This window comes from Danio rerio, chromosome 7 (assembly GCF_052040795.2).
Source record: "Danio rerio strain M-AB ecotype USA chromosome 7, GRCz13ab, whole genome shotgun sequence".
In the NCBI taxonomy this organism is placed as follows: Eukaryota; Metazoa; Chordata; class Actinopteri; order Cypriniformes; family Danionidae; genus Danio; species Danio rerio.
In genome coordinates, this window is record NC_141027.1 from 17,538,252 (window position 1) to 17,561,890 (window position 23,639).

Here is a 23,639-nt window from a genome sequence, read left to right on the forward strand (position 1 = left end):
CGCTATGCCAGCCTTTATTTTTAAAAAAAAGGGTGGAGCTGCAAAAATCTATAGGTCCTATCATACACAAAGCGCAATAAGACGCAACACCTGTATAGTGCAATTTGTTGCTATTTTCAGACCAGCACAACCCTAATTTTCATGTTATGCACCAGATTGTTTAAATGGCAAATCTATTTGCGCCACGTTGTGAACTCATGGGTGTGACGGTCAAACAAAACAAACGGAATTATACAAACAAAACGAACGGTCAACTAACAAATCGAATTATATATGTAGGTTAATGGATGTCTTCAGTGGAGTGCGTACAACATCATTTTCTTATTCAAGAAAGTAAAGGAGTTAATAGTAAAAGTAAAGTAAAGAGAAAGTAAAAAAAGAGGCAGAATGGAGGCTCATTCTTTATCCTCACGCAGATGGTGTGTTTAACTGTTTTCTCACTAGTGAAGCATTCAGCTTTTGCAGTTACAAAGTCCATGTAAATAGCAAATGTGCCATGGCGTGATGCAACTGACTCTTAAAAGGAATGAGAGATGAGACTCTGATTGATTTGATGCACATTATGCTCAAAATGTACCAATAACTCATTAAGAGAATAAGCACACCCCTGTTAGTATTTTTCCATCCTTAAAATAGCTAAAGTCTATTAGGACAGGCCCTTAATGCTTTTGCGCCAAGTGCTTTAGACTTTGTGCCTAGATTGTTAAAACAGAGCTCTATGTGTCAGCATAGTGGCATATTCGATACAGGACTAATGTTAATAGGTCAAAAGGGGTTCAAAAGAATCCTAAAACTCATCATTTATAATTCCTCGCTGACATTATCTTCAGCTTTGGCTCAAAAACTAATAAAACTAATGACAGACGGCTGCTTCTCACTCAGGGCTGTCTATGCTAATGAGGGAGATATTATCATTAATGAGTGAAACTTGCAACCTCTAATGACATTACCCCTCTATTTCTGCAGACTGAAAAAAAATAACAAAAATTAATAGATTTTGACTATCAAAGGTTGGTTATATTCACATGTCGTTGCCACACAACAGTGTTTAACCACCTTATAAAAGTGATTTTTGCATTATAGGTGTTCTATTATTATTATTATTATTATTATTATTGCAGTATCCAAATACCAAATTCCACACATTATTCGAAAAGCAGCTTACAAGCTCATTAGGTTGTCAGTGGTTTTTTATTCATTTATCGACTGGTAAATTTCCCATAACAACATACCTTTGTAGTTATAAACGCATACAAACAAGCAGGTTTTTTCCGACCACAACACTGACCTCTATCCCACCTACTCTTTACTTCAACTCAACTTAACCTAATTTCCGAAGAGTAACCCATTTTCAGAAGAGATGGCATCCAATGCTTTTACCATCAAAGGCTGCTGCTAGTGACTTAAGGTAAAGTGCATGGTCTTTAAATGAATAAGGTTATTATATTTCACTTTTTAAGAATAATTGTGACCCGGATTATTAAAAATTAGTATTAATGTACAAAAAGTATGGCTGCTGTTTAATTAAACACGCATATTATAAATATTTAACACATAATGCTATTCAAAAAACTACTCTGGAAGATTATTAAAATTTTGAAAAAACAATACCATCCACTTTTTTACCAATATGGGATTAGATCAATGACAAAAAGTTTAATTCTGGTTGGAAATTGATTAATTAATTATATATTAATTATCTGTGTTTTTATTTCTTTTAATTGTAAAAGTGCATTTAAATTTTACAAATTAAGATCATTAGCACTTCTCCTTTATTTATATTCTTTATTGATAGTAATTTTGTCACTGTGTTTGTGTGGAATCATGTAGATACAGTTTGCTGTCCTTCAGTATAGGGAAGTGTGTATAAAGGCAGACCTCTTTACGCTTCTCTCTTTCAGTCTCAGTATCAAGGAGGAACATGTCAGATGGTGTGAGGGGTCACAAACCTGTGATGGATAACTGTAAGTCATTTGTGTTAGTGTCTTTTTTGTTACTTTGTTGATTTATATATTTTATCTGCTCAGATTAATCAACAAGACTTACATTTTAGCATATATTATAAATATTTTAATGTTAGTGAATTACAACAATAGACTAAGGCTAAAGAGGATGTTCTGGAGTTTAGTAACAATGTCATACGGTATTGGTATGTGTTTGAGTATATTAATTTATTATTATTATTATTATTATTACTATTATTAATAGTTTTTCTCCCAAAGTAGTGCTGGTTTTCAGCAGCTGCTTAATATTTGAGCAGATTGATGTACAATATAATTTTTTTTAAAAAGTGTTTACATGACGTGTATATAGAACCAAAGAACATAGAGATATCATTTTTCCAGGTTTGTTTTTGTCAGGGCAAGTTTTAAATGTTGGTAAGACTGTTAAATGTTTAGGGCATGACATTACTGAAGACATGAGTGATGATAATGATATGTACAGGGAACGTCGAAAGTTATATGGCTTAAGCACTTATGCTGATAAGAAAGTTTCATTTGTGTTCGAAGCAGGTTACGGTAAACCTCTTTTGAACTTAGTGCAGTTCTTTATACACAGCTTCTGTATGGTATAATCTTTAAAAAAGAGAGTCTCCATATTCTGCAGGTTGTATACAATGATTGCATGAGGATGCTAAAAACATAGATGGTGTAGTGCAAGTGAATTGTTCTGTAAATTAAGAGTTCGGTCGTTTTTTGCTTTAATGATTAATTTGATTCGAAGTTTATCTGTCGATTGGAGAATTCTCAGAAAAACATTTTAATGTTGTTGATAAATCTTAGGCATACTGAGGTGCGTTTTCAGTCACCTTTGATGAAATATTGGCATATTTGGTGTTTTTTAGTGTATATTGTTTTGGTTTGTATTGTTTTTGTCTTTCTTTTGTAGAATTGGACATAGTGTCTGGAATAAAGAGAATAACTAGTATTATTATTATTATTAATAATAACAATATTTTTGTTTGTTTTTACTCTCTTTCTCATATAGAGATTTTAATTTTAACCTGTTTGTAGACAATCCTGAAAATGCTTAATTTTTTCATCCTAACACTTACAATTTTACCGTGTAAGTAGCTGTTTTACTTTTACTTTTCCTTTCTTAAAATGTCTTTGAAATTGTTTTTAACTTAAGGCAAATATAAAGTATCTTTCAAAGTATCTTTTTTTGACCCAATGTGTTTCATATTGACTTCATTAAGGTAACTCTAAGACTAACTAAAAAGCTGGATCTAATGTGTTTATATTGTACTTGGTGAAGAAACCAAATCTACCACAGACAATACTAACTTTTCTCTCATTTATTTCAATTTTAGGCAGCTCAGAAACTACAGACACTCAGAATTATCTGAAGATTGTTCAAGCTGGAGACACGGTTAACTTCACTTGTAGTTTATTAAATGAAATAAGAAACAGTGTGGTTTGGATCAAACAAAGTGTTGGAAAGAATCCTTTAACAGTCGTTTCATCATTTCAAAATGTGGATCACAAATTTGAAAATGACTTTGACAAACACAATCGCTTTTTTGTAACAAAAGATGATGTCAGTTTTAATCTGAGCATCACAAACACAGAAGTGTCTGACTCTGCAACTTACTATTGTATAACATATGCATATCATTTCACATTTGGGAACAGCACTGACCTCATAGTTAAAGGTAAGCAGATTATTCACTCTTCTAAATTGCATTAATTAGCAATATACCGTCATTGTTTTTTGTTTTTTTTCAGCTGGTGGAGTGAACATCAAGTCTGAGCATCAGAAACCAGCATCAGAGTCTCCATCAGAGGATCTGCAGTGCAGCGTCATCTCTCAGAGCTGTGCAGAAGAACACAAGGTCTACTGGTTCAGACAGCGCTCTGGAGAATCTCCTCCAGGAGTGATCTACACTCAGAACAGCAGGAGCGCTCAGTGTGAGAAGAGCTCTGATCTCAACTCTACTGCACACAAATGCATCTACAGCCTGCCCAAGACTGATGAAGATCCTGCCATCTACTACTGCGCTGTGGCCGCTTGTGGACAAATACTGTTTGGAGATGGGCAGAAAGTTGGATCGGAAGGTGCACATTTAAAAAATTTTTATTATATCCTGCAACACCAGTTTTTTATTTGAATAATATAGCCTATATTTTCCTTTGCTACAGATGAATGTTTTCAGACACATTGGATTACAGCTGTTCTGATCATAACAGCTTTATCTATAATTGTGAATATCATTTTAAGTGTACAATTGCACAAGTACAGGCAAAAAGGTATGTATTATGTCATGTCTTTATTATTTATGCTATGTTAACATCTCCAATTAAAATTTAAATAGAGCCTTATTTCTAGCTGTAATTTGTAAACCCATTCTCTCTTCAAGATCGGTTTTACAACACTCAGAGCCATCAGTTATCGGTGAGCAATCTAAACACTTTTTTGCTGTTATGCAAAAATCTAACAATGTTGAGTTATAATGATTTTATATCCAACTGTTAAATTATTTTCTCCATATTTAAAAGATTAATCCAAAATATAAAATGTACCCACTATTTATTCTCAATCAAGTGGTTCCAAAACTTTATGTTTTATTCTTCTGGTGAACACAAGCAATATTTTGAAGAATGCTGTAAACCAGTGACTTCTATAGTAGGAAACACAAATACTATGGATGTCAATGATTACATGTTTACAACATTATTCACAACAACTTATTGTTTTTCAGAAACCATTGACTTTCATTGTTGGGCAAACAATTGCAGTATGTAAGCCAGTGATTACAGGTTTCAAACATTTTCAAAATAAATTATTTTGTGTTTAACAGAAGAATGAAAGCCAAACTGGCTTGTGATAAGTGAAGAGATAGTCGACAATGACAGAATGTTCATTTTGTCTTTAAATATTTTCAAAATGCTTCAAAAAACTTCAGAAAAAACACAGTATGTTCAAATTCTTTAAAGTATAATAACTGACCAATGCAATTAAACAATACATCATACAATGATATCTATCTTTTCTGAACGTGAATTATGTCTCTGAACTTCCAGTTTGCGAAACTTTCACCCAAAGGAACAAAAACAAATCATTTCTAATTATAAGGTTTCACAACAAATAACCCAATCCCAAAATGTAAACTGAATGAGTAATGCATTTTCATTGTGCTTATTTATTTAATGAAAATAATGTAACTCTTGGCTGACAGTTTTACTGAAATTACTTCCATACCATCAAAAAAGCTGTACAGTATATATAGGCAGTATAAAAAACAAGAGATGTTCTCAGACCAGCATATTCTGCATCGAGTCCATATTTCAGTGACATACATAATATATAGTATTTAACTGTGGTAACAAACTATAAAATACATACATGCATACATACTGCACATACACTGAAAAAAATGACTCATTAGATTTACTAAAATATTTTTAGGTAAGTAGTTGCAAACAATTTATATGAGCTGAATTAAAACAAAATTGAGTAATGTTCAACTTATGTTGTTTGTTTAAATTCAGCTCATGTCAATTGTTTGCAACAATTTGCAATGCATATTTTTTTTTTTCAGTGTACTGTACATACAATGCATAATACAGATAAAGATGCAGATAAGCCTGTATGCAGAGAGTCTCCCTTTTGCAGGTGCGTTTCACACATTTAATTTAGAGGCAGGGTTTTGAAACCCACACCGCAGTGGTAACAGAGTTACGACATGATTCTTAAGAAAAAAGCCAATCTTATGACGTGCTTTGAACAGTTTTAAAAACACTGCATGTTGTACTGTATACTTGTTTTAAGAAAAATATCAAACCGTCATAAAAAACACATGTTGCTTTTCCAGCCAGTCAACCTCATTCTGAGTTTTCAATAATTATGACAAGAATGCCTACAGCCATTAATCATTATGTGCTAATAATTATCAATGACACTAACACCCCAAATATGCAAACAATAATTTTGGAAGGTAATACTTATAAGCCACAAAAATATTTTTGGGGATAAATTATGATTTGCTGAAAATATGAAGCAAAATAACCCAGGATTACTTTTACATGAGGTTTACTCTATCGGTTAAGTATTACAGAGTGAAAAGCCTTTATGAATACAGCAAGTTTTATCATTGTTACCCCTATTTAGTATACAGATATATATTTTTGTGTGGGTGAATGTAGCAATATTAATTTCTGTTCTGTGTCAGGTGGATCACGCTGATGGTTTGAATTATGCTGCTTTGAGCTTCCAACAAAATCCCTCCACATCTAGAAAATCATTGGAAAGAAACCTACAAGACACTGCTATGTATGCACATACAAGACGTCAACAAATGTAGCATAAATTGTCTGGGTTTGCTTATATAGTAGTATCTACTGAGACACTTTGTGTTAAAACTAATTAGCAGGCAACATCGCAATAACAATGTCTCAACATTGTTTTAAAAACCTCTGTCCTTGGTACTGAAATAACAGTCTTCAGAATTATTTTTTAGAAAGCATGACTTCATTAATACTGACAAATTATTTAATTAATGACACAAAATATGAATAAACTGTATGAACAAACTCACACAAGCACGCTGTTTCTATGTGTAATACAATTATTCATTTAATATTGAATTGCAATTATAGCTTTTCTTGACACATGCTCTGGTAGGATGTGGTTCAACTTGTTATACTGTAAGTAAGCAATCATGTGTTTAAATGTGTTTATGTATTTTTAAAACTATATTGTAATTGTGTTATTTGCAAATAAAAATAAGGACCAACAATTGACGTGGAGGCCAATGTACACTTAACTATTCTGGTAAATTGTAATTAGACAATGTTTCACTTTGTTATAATTAGGGCTGCATGTTATAAAAAAATTGAACAGTGCAATATTTTATTTTGCAGCAATTTTTAATGCGATATGAATATTTGGAGTGAAATCATTAACTGAGTCTTGTAGAGGAGAGAATCAATAAATTGCAAGTATAAAAAAAATAAATAAAAGTGAAAAAAGTAGTGAGATATTCAGGTACAGTAATACGAAACCAAATTATCATGATATTTTGCCCACGATATTGACAGATCACAATATCAGCGATATATCACAAGAAAAAAAAATCATATGTATACCTCAGAAAAATATCACATTGGTAAATGAAGAGGGAAAAATGCATCAAAAAGTTATAAGATGTAATTCTTTTATTAACAGCACATATATTTCTTAGAATTGCAACATTGATATATGTTTGATCCGCCATTTCAACCTCCTTTATCACTATTTGTCCTGCCCCTATTGAATAATAATGTAAACATGAAATGTAAAGACTGCATATTCTTTATTGCTGATCAACAATAATCCCAACTACACATTGCAGATGCTGTGATGTAACTATTGCATTCAATGTCAGATATTTTTATATCATAATAATAATCAGAAGTGATAATTCTCCATATTAGTACTAGACTGTGCAAAATTAGCAAGTTTATTTAATATAGAAATTGCTGACAATTAGTAAGACACTTGAAAGTTGTGGAAAGTGTATAAAGCAAGCAAACAGGAAAAAAATATTTAAAAAAATACAATTGATATCCTCTAGTGAAAAAATATCATAAAAATGATCAAGGAGGCATACAAATATATGCTGTAAAAATATCCTGAGTTATCAGTTTTCCATATTTTGTGATTTTTTTTTCTCTCCATGTTTATTTATGCTTTTGAATTGCATTATGTGACCTTGATCTTTACTCCAACAACTTGTATGAACTTAATTGGCAGCTAGTTGCATACCGTATTAAATACAAAAGTCTCCTCTTTGCATTTAGATCCTAAAAAGGCCTAGCTCCCTCTTATCTTTGCAAGATGCCTTTCCCTATATTCCTACTCGCTTATTACGTTCCTCTGACTCTGGTCTTCTTGCTGTCCCTCGGTACCGCCTCTCTTCAGATCATTTAGTGTTATTGCACCCAAACCTTGGAACTCTTTACCACGTTCACTCTGTTCTGTAAATATTATCTCAGAATTTAAAAATTTACTCAAAACTCACTTGATTGCTACACTTCTGATTTGATAAACTGACCACTTTGTTTGATCAACCTGTACTCTGCATTTTTGTCTACTAGGTCTTGTTTTGTATTTCCAGTTTGTTATATTTGACTTCCTTTATGTTTGTGTCTCTACTTGATTACTGTTTCTTTCAATGTCTGTTCGTAAAATAAATTTTTGTTACAATCTTTGTAAAGTGTCCTTGAGCTCTGGAAAGGCACTATATCAATAAAATGTATTATTATTATTATTATTATTATTAATAGTTTAAAGTGATATATTGGCTGGGTTGGTGTTGTATATTATGCTGCAAAAATCTTGTAATAAACTGCCAGTACATTCTTATCTTACAGGCTCATTTCTCTATATATTATTTAAAACTACTAAAATGTCAATAAAAACTGTAGAGTTGAATTTTCACTATTGAAAGTCAACAGAGCAAAGATCAACATCCTACAATGCTATTCACAACTGTAAATAAACGGGAAAAACTTGTGAATCACAAAATACGGAAACTTTAAAGTAACAGATATGTTTTACAGTGTATGCTGTAAGGCCGGCTGTGAGGTTGCCATCACCATGACTATATCCAGACCAATGGCTTCTGGCTCTGAATGGAAAAAAGTATATACAATAAACAGCTTACAATAATAAATATTGCTTGTTTTATACCTTCTGTTTGCTGTGTTGCTTTTAGATCAGAGTGATAAATATTATGTTTTCACAACAGGATTTGCTGAATCACAAGCACAGGAACAACTCAGCAAGATTGGCCTGTCAGGCAGCTCATGTGAACTGTAATATATTTTTAGTAGTTTTCCAACCACAGGACAGGCCAAGTCGCGCTTATCTCACCACCCACACACATTACGGCCCACAAACACCACTCCAAGCAGATTGTTTTTTCCACTTCATGCATCACTTTTTGTTTTGTTTCTGAACATTATATTATAGAGCAAGTGTGTATTGTTTAAATAACATATTGATGTATAACAGCTCAATTTAGCATGCATTTAACAAATGCTTTAGTATATGCAGAAAATAAACTCCTTTACAAATGTTATTGCTAGTAAATTTCAGTTCAAATGGAACAGCAAATAACACACTGAATGACACATGAAATTGAGGTACACAAAAAAAAACAATTCTTGCTGCCCTTCTTTTTTTAAAGTTGAATTAAATAAACATTTCTAGTCATCTCAACTTACATCAATCAAACTGACCACACATATTAAGTTAAGCTTTGTATAACTTTTAAATTTTAGTTGAAACTTATTAAAATAATTTAAAGAATTTTACAAATATTTGTTGTCTTGACTTATCTCATTAGGTTACAGTGTACACAGTAAAATAAAAAAAATAAAAAACAATTTTATTCTCCAGTAACCTTTATCTGCCTGTTCTACTAATCGGTTGACCATGTTTTTACGGTTTTAATAAATGTTAAAAGTCATTTAAACAAGGACTGTTTTAAATAATGGTTTGCTTACACAACATTGTTGGTTTACAAACAAATCACACTACACTTAATTTTGGTTTTATTGTAAAAAAAAAAAAAAAAAGGTGTTAAATGAGAATCTGAAAAATTTTATGGCGTACTTTAAAAAATAAAGATGTGTGTTAACTAGTAACATTAGGAGTTAAGAAATGCAATAACTTTTTTTCTTAGTGGGGCAGTTAAAGGGTTAATATTTACAGTTGAAGTCAGAATATTAGCCCCCCTGAATTATTGCCCCCCCCCCCCCCCCCCCCCTTTATTCCTGTTTTATTCCACCTTAACTTTTTCCTTTTTTTTTTGTTTTGTTTTACAAATGACAAAAAGCAAAGTGGCAAAATAATAATGCTATATAATAATGCATTTATTTGATTTAGTTATAATTTATTATTTGTTTCGTAAATGAGAGACCACACTCCGAATACATCAATTAGATTATAATTCTGAACATGATATTATACTGATAAAAATAGGCAGGCACAGACAAAACATTGATCACAGGACTTTTGCACTTCAACCAGCCTCAGTTCTGGCCATGAATTTCTGCTGTTGCACAATAGCTGTGAAGAATCCTTTACTGTGGTCAAAACGTGAAAACAGGAAGGTAGAAAACATGTTCACGCCAAGCTGCTATTTGCAAAACTTTCCATATGACACCTTACCGAAATACAGTATTCATAAACATTACACAAACAAATATAAAGGTCACACACAAACATCTACACACACACACACACACACACACACACACACACACACACACACACACACACACACACACACACACACACACACACACACACACACACACACACACACACACACCATACAGTATGGATGTTACGCTACATTTAAAACAAACAAAAATCACTTTAGGCTGTTGATATATTAATTTGCCAAAGAACATTTCATATATTTTTTGTATAAAAGTGTGAGTCAAGTGTAAACTTTAGATTTGAATGTTTTGAATGCTCCATAAACATTAATGTGAATCAACCAATGGAATCGTGTAAATGTTTTTCTTTAGTACAGGGAAGTACAGTACTGTATATATAAGTGAGCGTCTCTGTGTCTTTCTCTTTTGGACTATGTTAAAGAGGAAGACGAAACCTCATGGCTTACACATCAAAACCAGCCTTGATCTTTAATGACGTCTGTAAGTAAAGCTTTCAGACTTTCTTCACACAATTATTAACTTTATATTATTAACAAATTATTAACCTAAATGATTAACATTATTAATAATTAATTTTGATTTAGCTGTTTAAAGCTATGTATTCAAGAGTGCAAATGTGCATTATAAAAACAAGGGTCACACTTTACAAAATGGTTTCATTAGTTAATATATTGTGAATCAAGTACGATTGATACAGCATTTATTAATCAGAGTTCAACATCTACTAATGCATTAATACAATGCAAATTAATGCTTGATAACGTGTTAATGCACTGTGAGTTATCATGAACTAACATCAAAAACTGTATTTTCATAAACTAAGGTTAACTAGCATGAATACATACTGTAATTTAATGAATAATATGATTTGTTCATTGTTTGTTCGTTATCCAACATTAACTAATACACAGTTATTGTAAAGTGTTATCAAAACAAGTAGTCATAGATTAAAATTTTATTAAGCTAAAATTGATATTAAATTCATTTGTCTTTACAAGTGAACTAACCAAATCTAGCCTGGGGATTAATTGTGGACTGTTTCATTTAGGCTTCTTAAATGTTTCATTGTTTATATATACACTTTTAAGATACGATTCTTTTCTTTCTAGATGATTCACCCTAAGCAGTTCTGAATCAGCTGATTTTTATCAATCTTTTAAAATGATTCATTGTTTTTTCATCTTATTGCTTTACCTTTTAACATGTAAGTAACTTTAGTTTTGCTATGCAGAATGAATCAAAGTAAAACTAACCATCTTCCCACCCATAATGTTTGATTTTTCTTTTTCTTTTTTATAGGCACGTCAGATAATGCAGATATGAAGGGACAGAATCATGTTAAGATTATTCAAGCTGGAGATGCTGTTAACTTAACATGTATTTTTCCAAAAGAGTCAAGAACCAGTGTGGTTTGGGTCAAACAAAGAGTTGGAGAGAAGCCTCTTCTAATTGCTTTAGCATATCAAGGTTTAGCTGGCAAATATGTAAATGACTTTGACAAACAAAACCGCTTCTTTATAGAAAAAGATGAAGGTAGTTTTAATCTGAGCATCGCAAACACTGAAATATCAGACACTGCAACATACTATTGTGTTGCATATGTGTATGAGTTCATATTTGGGAACAGCACTGACCTCATTGTTAACGGTAAACAGAGCATTTACTTAAATGTTCTTCATTGAGTTCAGTCAAATGAGCATTTTGCTAATTTCTTTTTGTAGCTGGTAAACTGAACATCAAGTCTGAGCATCAGAGATCAGAATCAGAGGATCTGCAGTGCAGCGTCATCTCTCAGAGCTGTGCAGAAGAACACAAGGTCTACTGGTTCAGACAGCGCTCTGGAGAATCTTCCCCAGGAGTGATCTACACTCAGAACAGCAGGAGCGCTCAGTGTGAGAAGAGCTCTGATCTCAACTCTACTGCACACAAATGCATCTACAGCCTGCCCAAGACTGATGAAGATCCTGCCATCTACTACTGCGCTGTGGCTGCTTGTGGACAAATACTGTTTGGAGATGTGGTAACAATCCCAGGTGCACATAAACACAGCATTATTTTCAGATTTACAGATTTTCTTTTGCTTCTTTTAAAAATTCTGCATTTTTCCACAAGGTTTTTGGACACTTTGGAAGACTGTTGCTCTGGCGTTGGCAATTTCAAACAGTTTATTAATGATTGTGATCATATTTCTGGGCACGCGGTTGTACAAGTTCCAAAAGAACGGTAGGAATTACTCCAGTACACCTTACTATCTGAACAGTTATTTCATGCACTAAAACCACTGTTTTGTGTTGTAATATTGTATTTCAAGACAGGACACAGAACATTCAGCTTGGTCAATTAATGGTGAGCATTTCAATGTTGAATGTTTAAAATAAAAATCTGATAACTATTTTTAAAACCATTGCTTTTAAAATGATTAGTTGACTTTAACAAATGCATTGCCTTAAAACTCAGAAAAATAAACTACAGTGCTCAGTATACTGTATTTGACTAGACCCTATTTTGAAAATGAATAGTTTTATCTATTTTTCAGTGAATATAGGTAATATATTTGGGTGCATTTGAACAAAACAGATTTATTAAACAAATATATTTATTAAAACAATACTTTGGTCACCAAACATCTTTAGAAATAGAAAGATAATACATTTAACAACAAAAGTTCAACAAAAATGCATATATATATATATATATATATATATATATATATATATATATATATATATATATATATATATATATATATATATGCCTCTGATATAAAATATATATCAGAGGCATATATGAAATATATGATATAAAAATGCCTCTGATTGTAAGAGAAAGAAGGACACCGATATAGTCTTGGAAAACCTTTTACAGAAATCTTGTTTTGCATGCTATCTTCATCAAATTTAAATTATAAACTCATGAGATGCTTGGCTCTCAAGAAGTTTTTATAGGACATTACATTCATGTTTCTCTGTGTTTGTCAATGAACAAAATCAAATATTGAACAGTACAATTGTTCTAATTACTTTTTTTATCATGAAACTTTCTAGACCACAGTAAAGCTCAAAGCGTCTACTTAATTTTGTAGCTCACTGGGGTCAAGAACTGTTACTATTTAAAGTTAGGTAGGTGTGAATCACTATAATTGAGTGCTGGCTAACAGTTTTTATTTATTTATTTAATATTATTCCCTAAAATATACACTCAAAAATATATTTTTTGCCCCTTCAAACTACTTATTTAAAATGAGCTGAAACAGCACAATTCTTGGGATTTCATTGAGACTACTTAATTTATGTTTAATCCCCATAAATTTGTTAAAAATGCTATAATAACTTAATCAATTTGTGTTGGGACAACATGAATGAATTGTGTGGAACCCTGCATTTTTTACAGTGTACATTTGGGCTACTAATGTTTTTAAACTGTTATTATAAGTAATTTTGTTAGATTAGCTCTAGAATTTGCTTCAGTACTGACTAATATAATATATACTGCATGCACTGATATAATATTGTAAAGCATCCTAGAAAATATTAATTATAAAGAGATTTGTAAGGGGTGTACTCATACATGCTGAGCACTGTATGTGCAGAATTATAAAAATGAAGTCTACTAACAGTTCCAAGTTTCAATGGGTTCACACACTTTTTAGTTTAGGTCACAATTCATGCTATAGACCCTTTTGAGGGATGTAAACAAAGACAGTGGTCCCATGTTTCCTGTTTTACATATTTAATTTCCATAGCTTCAGAAAATCTAAAAAGAGCCACATATTGATAAATAATGTTATGACAGCTGTTTTAACATAAGTTATGTTTCAATTGGCTCTTATTACAGTTATGAAATAGTTTGATAACAAGCAGGAAATGTTCATGGACCAATGACATGACCACATTGAAATGGTCTATTAACTACTAGCTTACTACCTGCCTAATATTAAAACATGAACTGTTCATTAGTAGTTATAAAGCATGATCTTATTCTGCATCTCTAATCCTAAACCGCACTTCTACTGTACCTTCGTAACTATTAACAAACAGCTTATTAATACTTAGGCTAGTAATGTTAGTTAATGGTTTGTTAATACCATGAACTGTGACCTAAACTAAAGTGTTACCAAGTTAACTTGTCACTGTTATGGCAATGTTTTTTATCATTAAAGTAACTATCCGCTTTTACAGTATAGCCTATTTGACTAAATGTTGTAAACTGCTGTTCTAGGATGAAGACAGAGGTGTTTTGAATTATGCTGCACTGAGCTTCCAACAAAAGTCCTCCACTTCTAGAAGACCCAAAGAAAAACATTTAAGATAAATGTACTCATTTATGTAAGGTATCATTAAATATGTTGTGATGTGATTTAACTGGTTAACCCAATCAATATTATGAACTCTTAATTACATTTAACTGTTTGAGCTCAAAATATATAGATATTAACTGTAATGTCACAAACTGAAATTAAAGAATAATATAATGTCATTTATTTATTTTCCTTCGGCTTAGTCCCTTTATTCATCAGGAGTCACCATAGTGGAATGAACAACCAACTTATCCAGCATGTGTTTTACACAGCGGATGCCCTTCCAGCTGCAACCCAGTACTGGGAAACATCCAAACACTCATTATCACACATATGCCAATTTAGTTTATTCAATTCACCTACAGTGCATGTATTTAGACTGGGGGGAAACTGAAGCCCTCGGAGGACACCCAAGCAAACACAGGGAGAACATGCAAACTTAACACAGAAATGTCAACTGACCAAGCCAGGACTCAAACCAGTGACCTTCTTGCTATGAGGCAACAGTGCTAACCACTGAGCCACTGTGTCATCCATGATATAATTTAAATATGTTTTTTGTATTTCTGTGTCTACTGTTTTACTATAGATTTTAAATAGCACTCAATAAGCATATTGTTTGGGGTTACATACATTTAAAATCGACTGGTTTGTTGTAAATGTCTGAAGTTTAGAATGAAATCTCTGTCCATGGTACTGAAATATTATAAGTTAATAGAAACCATTTTGTACAATATTTTGGAGTAATATTGATTTAATTAAAGTGTGCTACTGTACAAACGCACACTGTTGACTTTTATTATTTACCCCTACATCAATTAAGTCAGTAAATGTATTTCATATATCAAAAAAGGGAGATTTTATATACTTATTAATAAATATAGTTGAATTTAGTTTATTGACCAATGAAGTATCACCTTATAATCCATTACACACACACACACACACACACATACACATACATACATATATATATATATATATATATATATATATATATATATATATATATATATATATATATATATATATATATATAATTTTAAAAATTCACTTTTTTTGTTATTATTAAAATAAATTACCAAAAAAGATAAAACTGAACTATGCAAATCACTGCTTCACATTATTAGTTAGGCTGTTATTAATTTAAATTTTATTGCATTATGAATACACTCAAAAATAAGGTTGTGAATCATCTGCATATTAAATATCTTTACTCTTTAATTAATTTAAGAGATTGATCATATTGTGGCACATCACTAGACTGCTTCATTTATTTCTAAAGAGACTACGTATTTGACAAAAAGAGGTGAAGCCCAGTATTATTAATAAGCAGTTAGTGAGAACCCTCTAGTGGAGAAAGTCTGCATAAACTCCTCAATAAGACCATAAAAAGCAAGGCCTGCAGCATAAAAGACTGCAGTCAAATATATTATACCTAATTGTGTGCTAAACCAATACTTTGTAATATATTTCTGAAATTTTATTTTCGGAATGCTTCAATTTTACTAATTAAAAAAGACATTTAATAAAAGCACATCAATGTAAAAGTACCGTATTTTCTGTATACAGTACCTTAAAAATAACATATTTATCTTATTAAATTCATATATTGCAACCAGTTAGATCAGCTGAGCGAATACGGTGGTGTGTGTGATGTTGACTCAGAGAAAGGTGTGAACACACTAGCTGGTCAGTCCTGTGGTTGGAAAATTCTCAAACCGCACCGTGCAAAATCATGCATGCAAAGAGATGCATGCAAAAGCACAAAGGTGCACGAACACATCTGAGTATAAAGCTTGAAGTGTCTATTTAAGCAATTAGCAAACAAGCAAAACATTGCAAATAAATTAGAGTGCGCATTTAATAAATAAAAAACACAATTCAACAGATTTAAAAAATAATATAAAAATGATAAAAAGAAAAATGGATAAAAAAAATGCATTGATCTAAATCACCTAAAAAAAATTAAAAGTAGTTTCAAAAGAGACTTTTCCTTTAGAAATAATCATAACGTAATGATGTGAATTTGTTGTGTGCTGTCAGTAATGTCTAATACTGTATGTTTGAGAAATGTTTATCCGCTGCAGTTCACCTCATCAGTTCTCAGTCTGTACTGAGCTGCTGCTTCCTGTCGATCAGTCTACAGGAAATGATCTATTTTGTTTCTGCCTTCTGATTTGTTGGTCTCATGTTCAGACAAATGTTGACTTTAAAAAGGAGTTTGGCCTTTTTTATTTATTTTGTGTAGAATTTAGTAGAGGCACAACAATTACAGTATATCAGAACATTCCAGTGTTATAACATAACATAACATAACATAACAACATAATACAATGTAAACTATAAATTATGCAGCTTCTACCACCCCAACGTCTGCCAACTACTTGTTTTTAACATATGTTATAATTTATTGCTTAAAATTATCCATTTTTATATTTTGATATCCATCTGCTACCTAAATCCGCCAGAAAAGAAAATCTATTAAATGGCATTTATTATGCCAACAAACATTAAAGCAGAATTTTTGTTATCTCTCTTGATTTCTTCAGTGTATGCGCCTAAATCTGTCACAGTGTTGTGTAATTACATCAATTAGAAAACAATAATGACCCTGTTAATGGAAAGAATACAGTTTGTGTGTGACTGTGTGTGTTTGTGTGAGTGCAAGATATACTTGTGAAGGCTCAACTGTCCTAACTTTCAGTAGTATGACCTATTAGTGAGGACATTTCACAGGCTCTCACTAATTAAAAATGCTAATAAATTGGCCAGAGAATGCTTTTATTAGTATATAATGACTTACACTTGTTTCTGTAGGGGTTGGGTTTAGGAGTAGAGGTATGGTTAGGCCCATAGACAATATCATTAAGCTGACAGAAAAATAATGGACGTCTGTGTAATGTCCGCACTAAAATAGAAAAGTTTGAGTGCGTTTTTGTGTACTTGTTTGATGAAAAACATGCTTGTGTGATACCTGTGGTTTTTGTGTGTGTGTGTGTGTGTGTGTGTGTGTGTGTGTGTGTGTGTGTGTGTGTGTGTGTGTGTGTGTGTTCACACTAGTCTTTACACCCATGTGAATCCTTTGTGATAAAGTCATTGCCTTTCTCAAATATTTCTCTCAGCCGTGCAATTGACATATGATAGTATCACATAGTGAGATGGTCCTTTTTCACATTTGAAACTTTAAATTTACTGCAATAAAGTAAATCCATAACATGTTTTGTTGATCTGTATATGTTATTCAGTTATAATACAACCCCAAATCAGAAAAAGTTGGGAAATTATGGAAGACAATACAACAAACATTATTTAATGTGTTCCTCATCATTCCTGCAACACATTTTAAAATAAGTTGGAACAGTAAAGCGTTTACCACTCTGTAATGTTGCCATTCCTTTTCACAACACTTAAAAGACACTTAGAGAGTGAAGACACCAAGTGATGAAGTGTTTCACGTGTCATTTTGTCCCATTCTTCCTGCAAACAAAGTTTTAAGGTTGCCACATTAGGGGGTTTTCGTTGTTGCGTTTTGTACTTGAAAATGCACCACACAATCTCCATTGGAGACAGGCCGGGGACAGCAGAAAGGCCTTTTAAGCATCTGTATTCTCTTTCTCCACAGCCAGGCCTTTGTAATGTGTGCAGTGCAGAAAATGTTTTGCATTTTCTTATTAAAATATGCATAGACGTCCCTGGAAAAGGCAGCAGCTTAATGTGCTCCAAAATCTCTATGTACTATTCAGCATTAATGGTGCCATCACAGAAGTGCAAAGTGACCTTTGCAGGGCCACTGACACAACCCCATACCATAACAGATCTTGGCTTTTGAATTTGTTGCTGGTAACAGTCTGGATGACCATTTTCTTTAAAGGTCTGGAGCACACGGCGTCCATTTTTTCCCAAAAATATCTGGAATACTGATTCATCTGACCACAGTACAGAATTTCAATGTGTGATGGTCCATCCCAGATGCCTCTGAGGCCAGAGATTTTGACAGCACTTCTAGACACTGTTAACAAAGGGCTTCCCTTTGGCTTACTTTGGTAATTCTGGCCAAAGTAGTCCTGAGCTCATGTGGTGAAATTGCTTATAGATGAATGAGGATTCTTGATGCAGTGCCGCCTGAGGGATCAGAGATCACAGTTCAGTTTAGGCCTGAACCTTTGTCCTGGATGCACTGAAATTCCTCCAGATTCCTTGAATCTTTTAATTATGTTATGCACTGTTGAGAGTGAAATATCCAAATGCCTTCCTATTTTTCTCTGAGGAACATTGTTTTTAAACATTTCATTAATAATTTTCTCACATTTGTTGTCAAACTGGTGATCATCAGCCCATCTTTGCTCCTAAAGAACTAGACCTTTCTTGAATGCTGCTTTGAGTGCCGTCTTTCAGACGTTAAGCTGAGGTCCTGACTTTCTGTGCTCATTAAAATTCCAATGGCACTTCTAAAGAGTAGGGGTGTAACCCCGGTCAAATTCCCACCATCAGCCCTTACCCATCATGTCCTCCCAATCATCCTCATTCCACCAAATTGGCTCTATCACTGTCTCTTTACTACACCTATAGCTGATGTGTGGTGAGCGCACTGGTGCAGTTGTCCTGTGGCTGCCGTCGCATCATCCAAGTAGATGCTGCACACCAATATCATTAATAACATTTTTTACATTTGGCTCTTTATTTGAGCTAAAAAATTGTGAAGCCAAAGAGTTGAACATACCAAATAACGTGATCTGTTACTGTCAGATACTGATACTATTCAAAATAAAAACAAGTTCAAAATGACATTTCAGATTACATTAAAAAGATGATAATCTAACATCTTTTTCTGCCAGCACATCATGAAAATTAACTAAGCAATATTTAGGCTTGAGTTGAACTTATTTTTTTCTAAAGCATTTTGTAAGCATTTTTGAGTGATCATGCTGTTCTTTACAAATGAATGTTCTTCAGAAAACTTTACACCGAGTCCCTCTTTAATAAAATCATTTTGAGCAGCGAAGATCAGAATGTCTTTACCCTACAATAATCAGGGGAAAACATCAAATCTAACTTTTAAAAAGGACCTTCAACATTGTATTTTTTGCACTTGATATGATTGGCTATGTTATTCTAAATGAAAAATCTCTGAGTTAAATCTACTCTAAATGTAAAATATAAAGATTTAAATCATTGTAATTTTAAAATCTACTATTGATATTTACAATTTTGAGAAATAATTTCAAGAACTTACTTGATTGTCTTGAGATTTGTGGATTGTGGATGAAGGGAAAAAATATTCAGTTAATTAAAAGGCAATTAAACGCAAGTTATCCTGTAGGTCTTAAATAACAAAAAAAAATTAAATTAATTTAACAAATGTTAGTTATGAACATACAAAATACTTGTTTTAAAACAGATTTCTGAAAACCAATAACCATAAGAGCAAGTACAAATTTCATACACTTCTAAGGGAAAATCATCAATGCTAAATACATTTTCGTTTTAATTCAAATGTTGTTTTTCATTTTAAGGGACCTGTCTCTCTTTAAAGTGCTAATGAGTGTATGTCACAGTTTAGTTTATGCAGAGAATGACCTCCGAGTCTGTTTTCACACCTCTAGCTGCATCAACACCACAACATGTGAAACCACAGCTGTTCTTTCATTGCTAGAAAAAGCCTTATCAGTGCCCTGCAGGCACACAACTATTAACACACTATTAACATACTCTCTGATACTTGATAATCAGCCTTAAAGTAAAGTCTGTAAGACACAGATTTGTCATTTCAGCACCAAGGACAGAGATATAAATCATTTTTGCATTGGAAAACTGATCTAACATACCTTTATACATATTCACGCAGATTAAAAAAACTGAGCGTTTGTGAGCATAATCTCAATAAGATAATATTGAGATGAAATGAATGCAAGCAAACATAATCTGACAAATATTAAAATCAGTAAACTAGGATTGCTAGGAAACATTTAATTCAGAAGAACATATTCAAAAGCTTTTAATATGCCATGCTTAATGTTGCTTAACTTTAATTTACAAACTTATTCTTCTCCCTACACAATCAGGGACATCTTTGATTTCAAACTGATCTGATATAAAAAGAAAATTTGAGTTTCTTAACCATAAATATACACAACATCACATCATTAAATCCTACACAGAACACAAAGAAGGGAACAACATGATAAAAGCCTGTGCTGTAAACAGCAGAAGGTATTTTTCAGACTTTATTTTTTAACTCATAAGAGTGTGATAGTTGTTTTTGACTTTACCACTATGATAAAAACTTTAACTTCAGATTTAGACCCAGCCCATATAAGAGGATGTGACTGTGGCTCTTACTGAAGTCAGAAGGCTGAGACGAGTTTCATTACTTCCTGCTTGAAAGACAGGAAGAAACTAAATGTGAGAAGTGCTGGAGTGAACATCAGCAAACAGCTTTTAGCTTTAAATAAGTGTCTCATCTTATTTTAAGTTTGTTTAAAGGTGCCACATTTGTGGTTCAGAATGAGAAACATATAATCATTAATACTGTACGATTTATATATATATATATATATATATATATATATATATATATATATATATATATATATATATATAAAGTAACTTTGGGTGATTAAATAGTGGTACAAACAAAAATTCAATGTCACATTCAATATATTCAGCATGTGAAGACAGAACAAACATCAACCACAATTGATTAACAAAAAAAAACTTCCAGAAAAGCTACTAAAGTTTTTACTATCGATTGTGTTTTATGCTCTTAATTTTCTTGATTTTGAGCAAACATTTTTTTCTTGAAGCACTTTTAAAAGTCCAATCCACTGTACCTTTTACCATGTGTGTGCATTTGAAAACCAACAGCTGTCTAAATAAAAATAGAAGAGCAGGCTGTCTCATTGAACTCTTATACATTTAGATGCATTTATTTATTGAAATCTACTCCCAATAGTGTACTAAGACTTTGCTAACAAATAACGCAGAAAAGTTCAACCAACTCTTCACTCAAATAAATATGAAAAATGTTCTTCTCTGAAAGACAACAACAACAAGCTTAATATAAATCCCTGATTAAGAGTTCAATTAAGAGTTTACATGACTACTAGGCTATAGATTTATTTTGAAGAGACCTGTTTAAACTGCATATGCCATTTATCAGGATTAATTAAAATCAGTCAATGAAAAATATACTTTATCTTTTGCCTTTTTCCATATTGGCAAGCCTAAACACAATCTAATGTTACACGGCGTGGTTCTTCGAGAGGAACAACATAATTATTTATATGAAACAAACACAATGAAAAGCCTACATGAATATATTGTACAAACCCAATTCCAAAAAATTTGGGACACTGTAAAAATTGTGAATAAAAAAAGAAATGCAATAATTTACAAATCTTATACACTTATATTTTATTTACAATAGAATATAGATAACATATCAAATGTTTAAAGTGAGAAATTTGGCTCATTTTGGATTTCAAGACAGCTACACATTCCAAAAAAGTTGGGACAGCAATAACAGGCTAGAAAAGTCAAATGTACATATAAGGAACAGCTGAGGACCAATTTTCCACTTAATAGGTCAACTGGATGATTTGGGTATAAAAAAAAGCCTCTCAGAATGTGAGTCTCTTAGAGGTCAAGATGGGCAGAGGATTGAAAATTTCCCTAATGCTGCAACAAAAAATAGTGGACTGGAGCCATATCAGAAAGGACTTTCTCAGCTAAAATTGCAAAGAGTTTGAAATTATCACCATCTACTGTGAAAAAACAGTTCTGTGGTCAAAATTTAAAGTTCTTTTTGGAAAACTGGGACGCTATGTCATCCGGATTAAAGAGGACAGGGACAACCCAAGTTGTTATCAGCGCTCAGTTCAGAAGCCTGCATCTCTGATGGTATGGGGTTACATGAGTGCAAGTGGCATGGGCAGCTTACACATCTGGAAAGGGACCATCAATGCTGAAAGGTATATCCAAGTTCTAGAACAACTTATACTCTCATCCATTGTCATTTTCCAACATGACAATGACAGATTACATACTGCATCAATTACAACACCTAGATGCGTAGAAGGATCCAGGAACTGGAATAGCCAGCCTGCAGTCCAGATTTTTCACCTATAAAAAACATTTGGCGCATCATAAAGAAGAAGATGCGTCAAAAAGACCTTAAACAGTCGAGCACCTAGAAACCTGTATTAAACATAAATGGGAGAACATTCCTATTCCTAAACTTCAGCAACTTGTCTCATCGGAACCCAGACATTTGCAGAGTGTTGTAAAAAGAAGAGGGGATGCCTCATAGTGGTAAACATGGCCTTGTTCCAACTTTTTGAAATCTGTTGATGCCATTAAATATAAAATCAACTTATTTTTCCCCTAAAAAATGACGCATTTTTGCATGCAGTTTAAACATTTGACGAGTCATCTACAGTATGTTCTATACTGAAGAAAATATTGAAATTTGAAATGTTATTGCATTCAGTTTTAACTCACAATTTGTACAGTGTCTCAACTTTTTTGGAATCGGGTTTGTACTTGTATAACAAAAAAAAAATAAAAACATTCCTGAGTTAACAGGTATTGTAAGCTATAATTATTTCTGTGTTAGCAGCTCTGTTTTTTTATTTTAGATGTTTAGTTGTTATTGTGGTTGTACACAAATATATGAAAAACAAATTACAGAATTACCTCTGAGACAGACTCAAAAACAAGGTACAAAGAAAACATTATAACCTAAAGATATTGATAGTTTTAAAAGTAAAAACCAAGTTGACATCAGACAACAACAAAAAATAATAAAAACAGTTCATGACCTCTTTAACAATGTATTGGGCTTTATTTCAAGTGGTGCTCACTGCAGAGCCAATTGGGCAGAGCTGAGCTCCAGCGAGGGGGAGCTTGAGCTCCTCTTTCTTGCACTTTTTTTTACGAGTGATGTCACTGGGGGTAGAGTTAGGAGTGGGGTTGGTGTAAGCATTAAAACAGCTTATAGGAGGAGGAGCGAGAGCTCATGCTCCCCCTCGCTGGAGCTCAGCTCTGCTCAAATGGCTCTGCAGCGAGCAGTGTCTCCTTTATTTTGTCTAGAGTGTGCACACACACACACACACACATACCATGCATATATCAAATCAAAATATGTCTGTAAACCCCCTTATTCACAT

The 23,639-nt window shown here is 32.6% G+C and overlaps 3 protein-coding genes across 11 annotated transcripts in view; 2 read left to right on the forward strand and 1 right to left on the reverse strand.

The window, feature by feature from the left end:
- Positions 1–23,639, reverse strand: part of nitr3d (novel immune-type receptor 3d) — a 150,558-nt gene that overhangs the window by 13,546 nt on the left and 113,373 nt on the right. The gene's annotated exons all lie outside the window — the stretch shown is intronic.
- nitr2a (novel immune-type receptor 2a) lies at positions 1,892–6,449 on the forward strand. 2 transcript variants are annotated; one of them, XM_087260762.1, is made up of 7 exons: positions 1,895–1,964; positions 2,989–3,066; positions 3,314–3,655; positions 3,729–4,058; positions 4,143–4,250; positions 4,361–4,395; positions 6,173–6,449. In XM_087260762.1, the coding sequence occupies exons 2-7, from the start codon at positions 3,027–3,029 to the stop codon at positions 6,302–6,304; spliced, it is 987 nt and encodes a 328-aa protein (XP_087116888.1). In that variant the 5' UTR covers positions 1,895–1,964; positions 2,989–3,026; the 3' UTR covers positions 6,305–6,449. The 2 variants fall into 2 exon arrangements, with proteins under 2 accessions (XP_087116887.1, XP_087116888.1); XM_087260761.1 differs by lacking the exon at positions 2,989–3,066 and having other exon boundaries at positions 1,892–1,964.
- On the forward strand, positions 10,545–15,252 carry nitr2b (novel immune-type receptor 2b). 5 transcript variants are annotated; one of them, XM_087259962.1, is made up of 8 exons: positions 10,545–10,652; positions 11,282–11,376; positions 11,472–11,819; positions 11,894–12,205; positions 12,285–12,395; positions 12,484–12,518; positions 14,391–14,497; positions 14,673–15,250. In XM_087259962.1, the coding sequence occupies exons 2-7, from the start codon at positions 11,334–11,336 to the stop codon at positions 14,481–14,483; spliced, it is 942 nt and encodes a 313-aa protein (XP_087116088.1). In that variant the 5' UTR covers positions 10,545–10,652; positions 11,282–11,333; the 3' UTR covers positions 14,484–14,497; positions 14,673–15,250.

Coding starts and splice junctions, on each gene's coding strand:
- nitr2a (XM_087260761.1), top strand. CDS start 1,922: ATGTCAGATGGTGTGAGGGGTCACAAACCTGTGATGGATAACT. Junction 1,965..3,313: donor CAAACCTGTGATGGATAACT/GTAAGTCATTTG, acceptor TTTCAATTTTAG/GCAGCTCAGAAACTACAGAC. Junction 4,396..6,172: donor CTCAGAGCCATCAGTTATCG/GTGAGCAATCTA, acceptor GTTCTGTGTCAG/GTGGATCACGCTGATGGTTT.
- nitr2b (XM_087259962.1), top strand. CDS start 11,334: ATGATTCATTGTTTTTTCATCTTATTGCTTTACCTTTTAACAT. Junction 12,206..12,284: donor AGATGTGGTAACAATCCCAG/GTGCACATAAAC, acceptor TTTTTCCACAAG/GTTTTTGGACACTTTGGAAG. Junction 12,396..12,483: donor GTACAAGTTCCAAAAGAACG/GTAGGAATTACT, acceptor TTGTATTTCAAG/ACAGGACACAGAACATTCAG.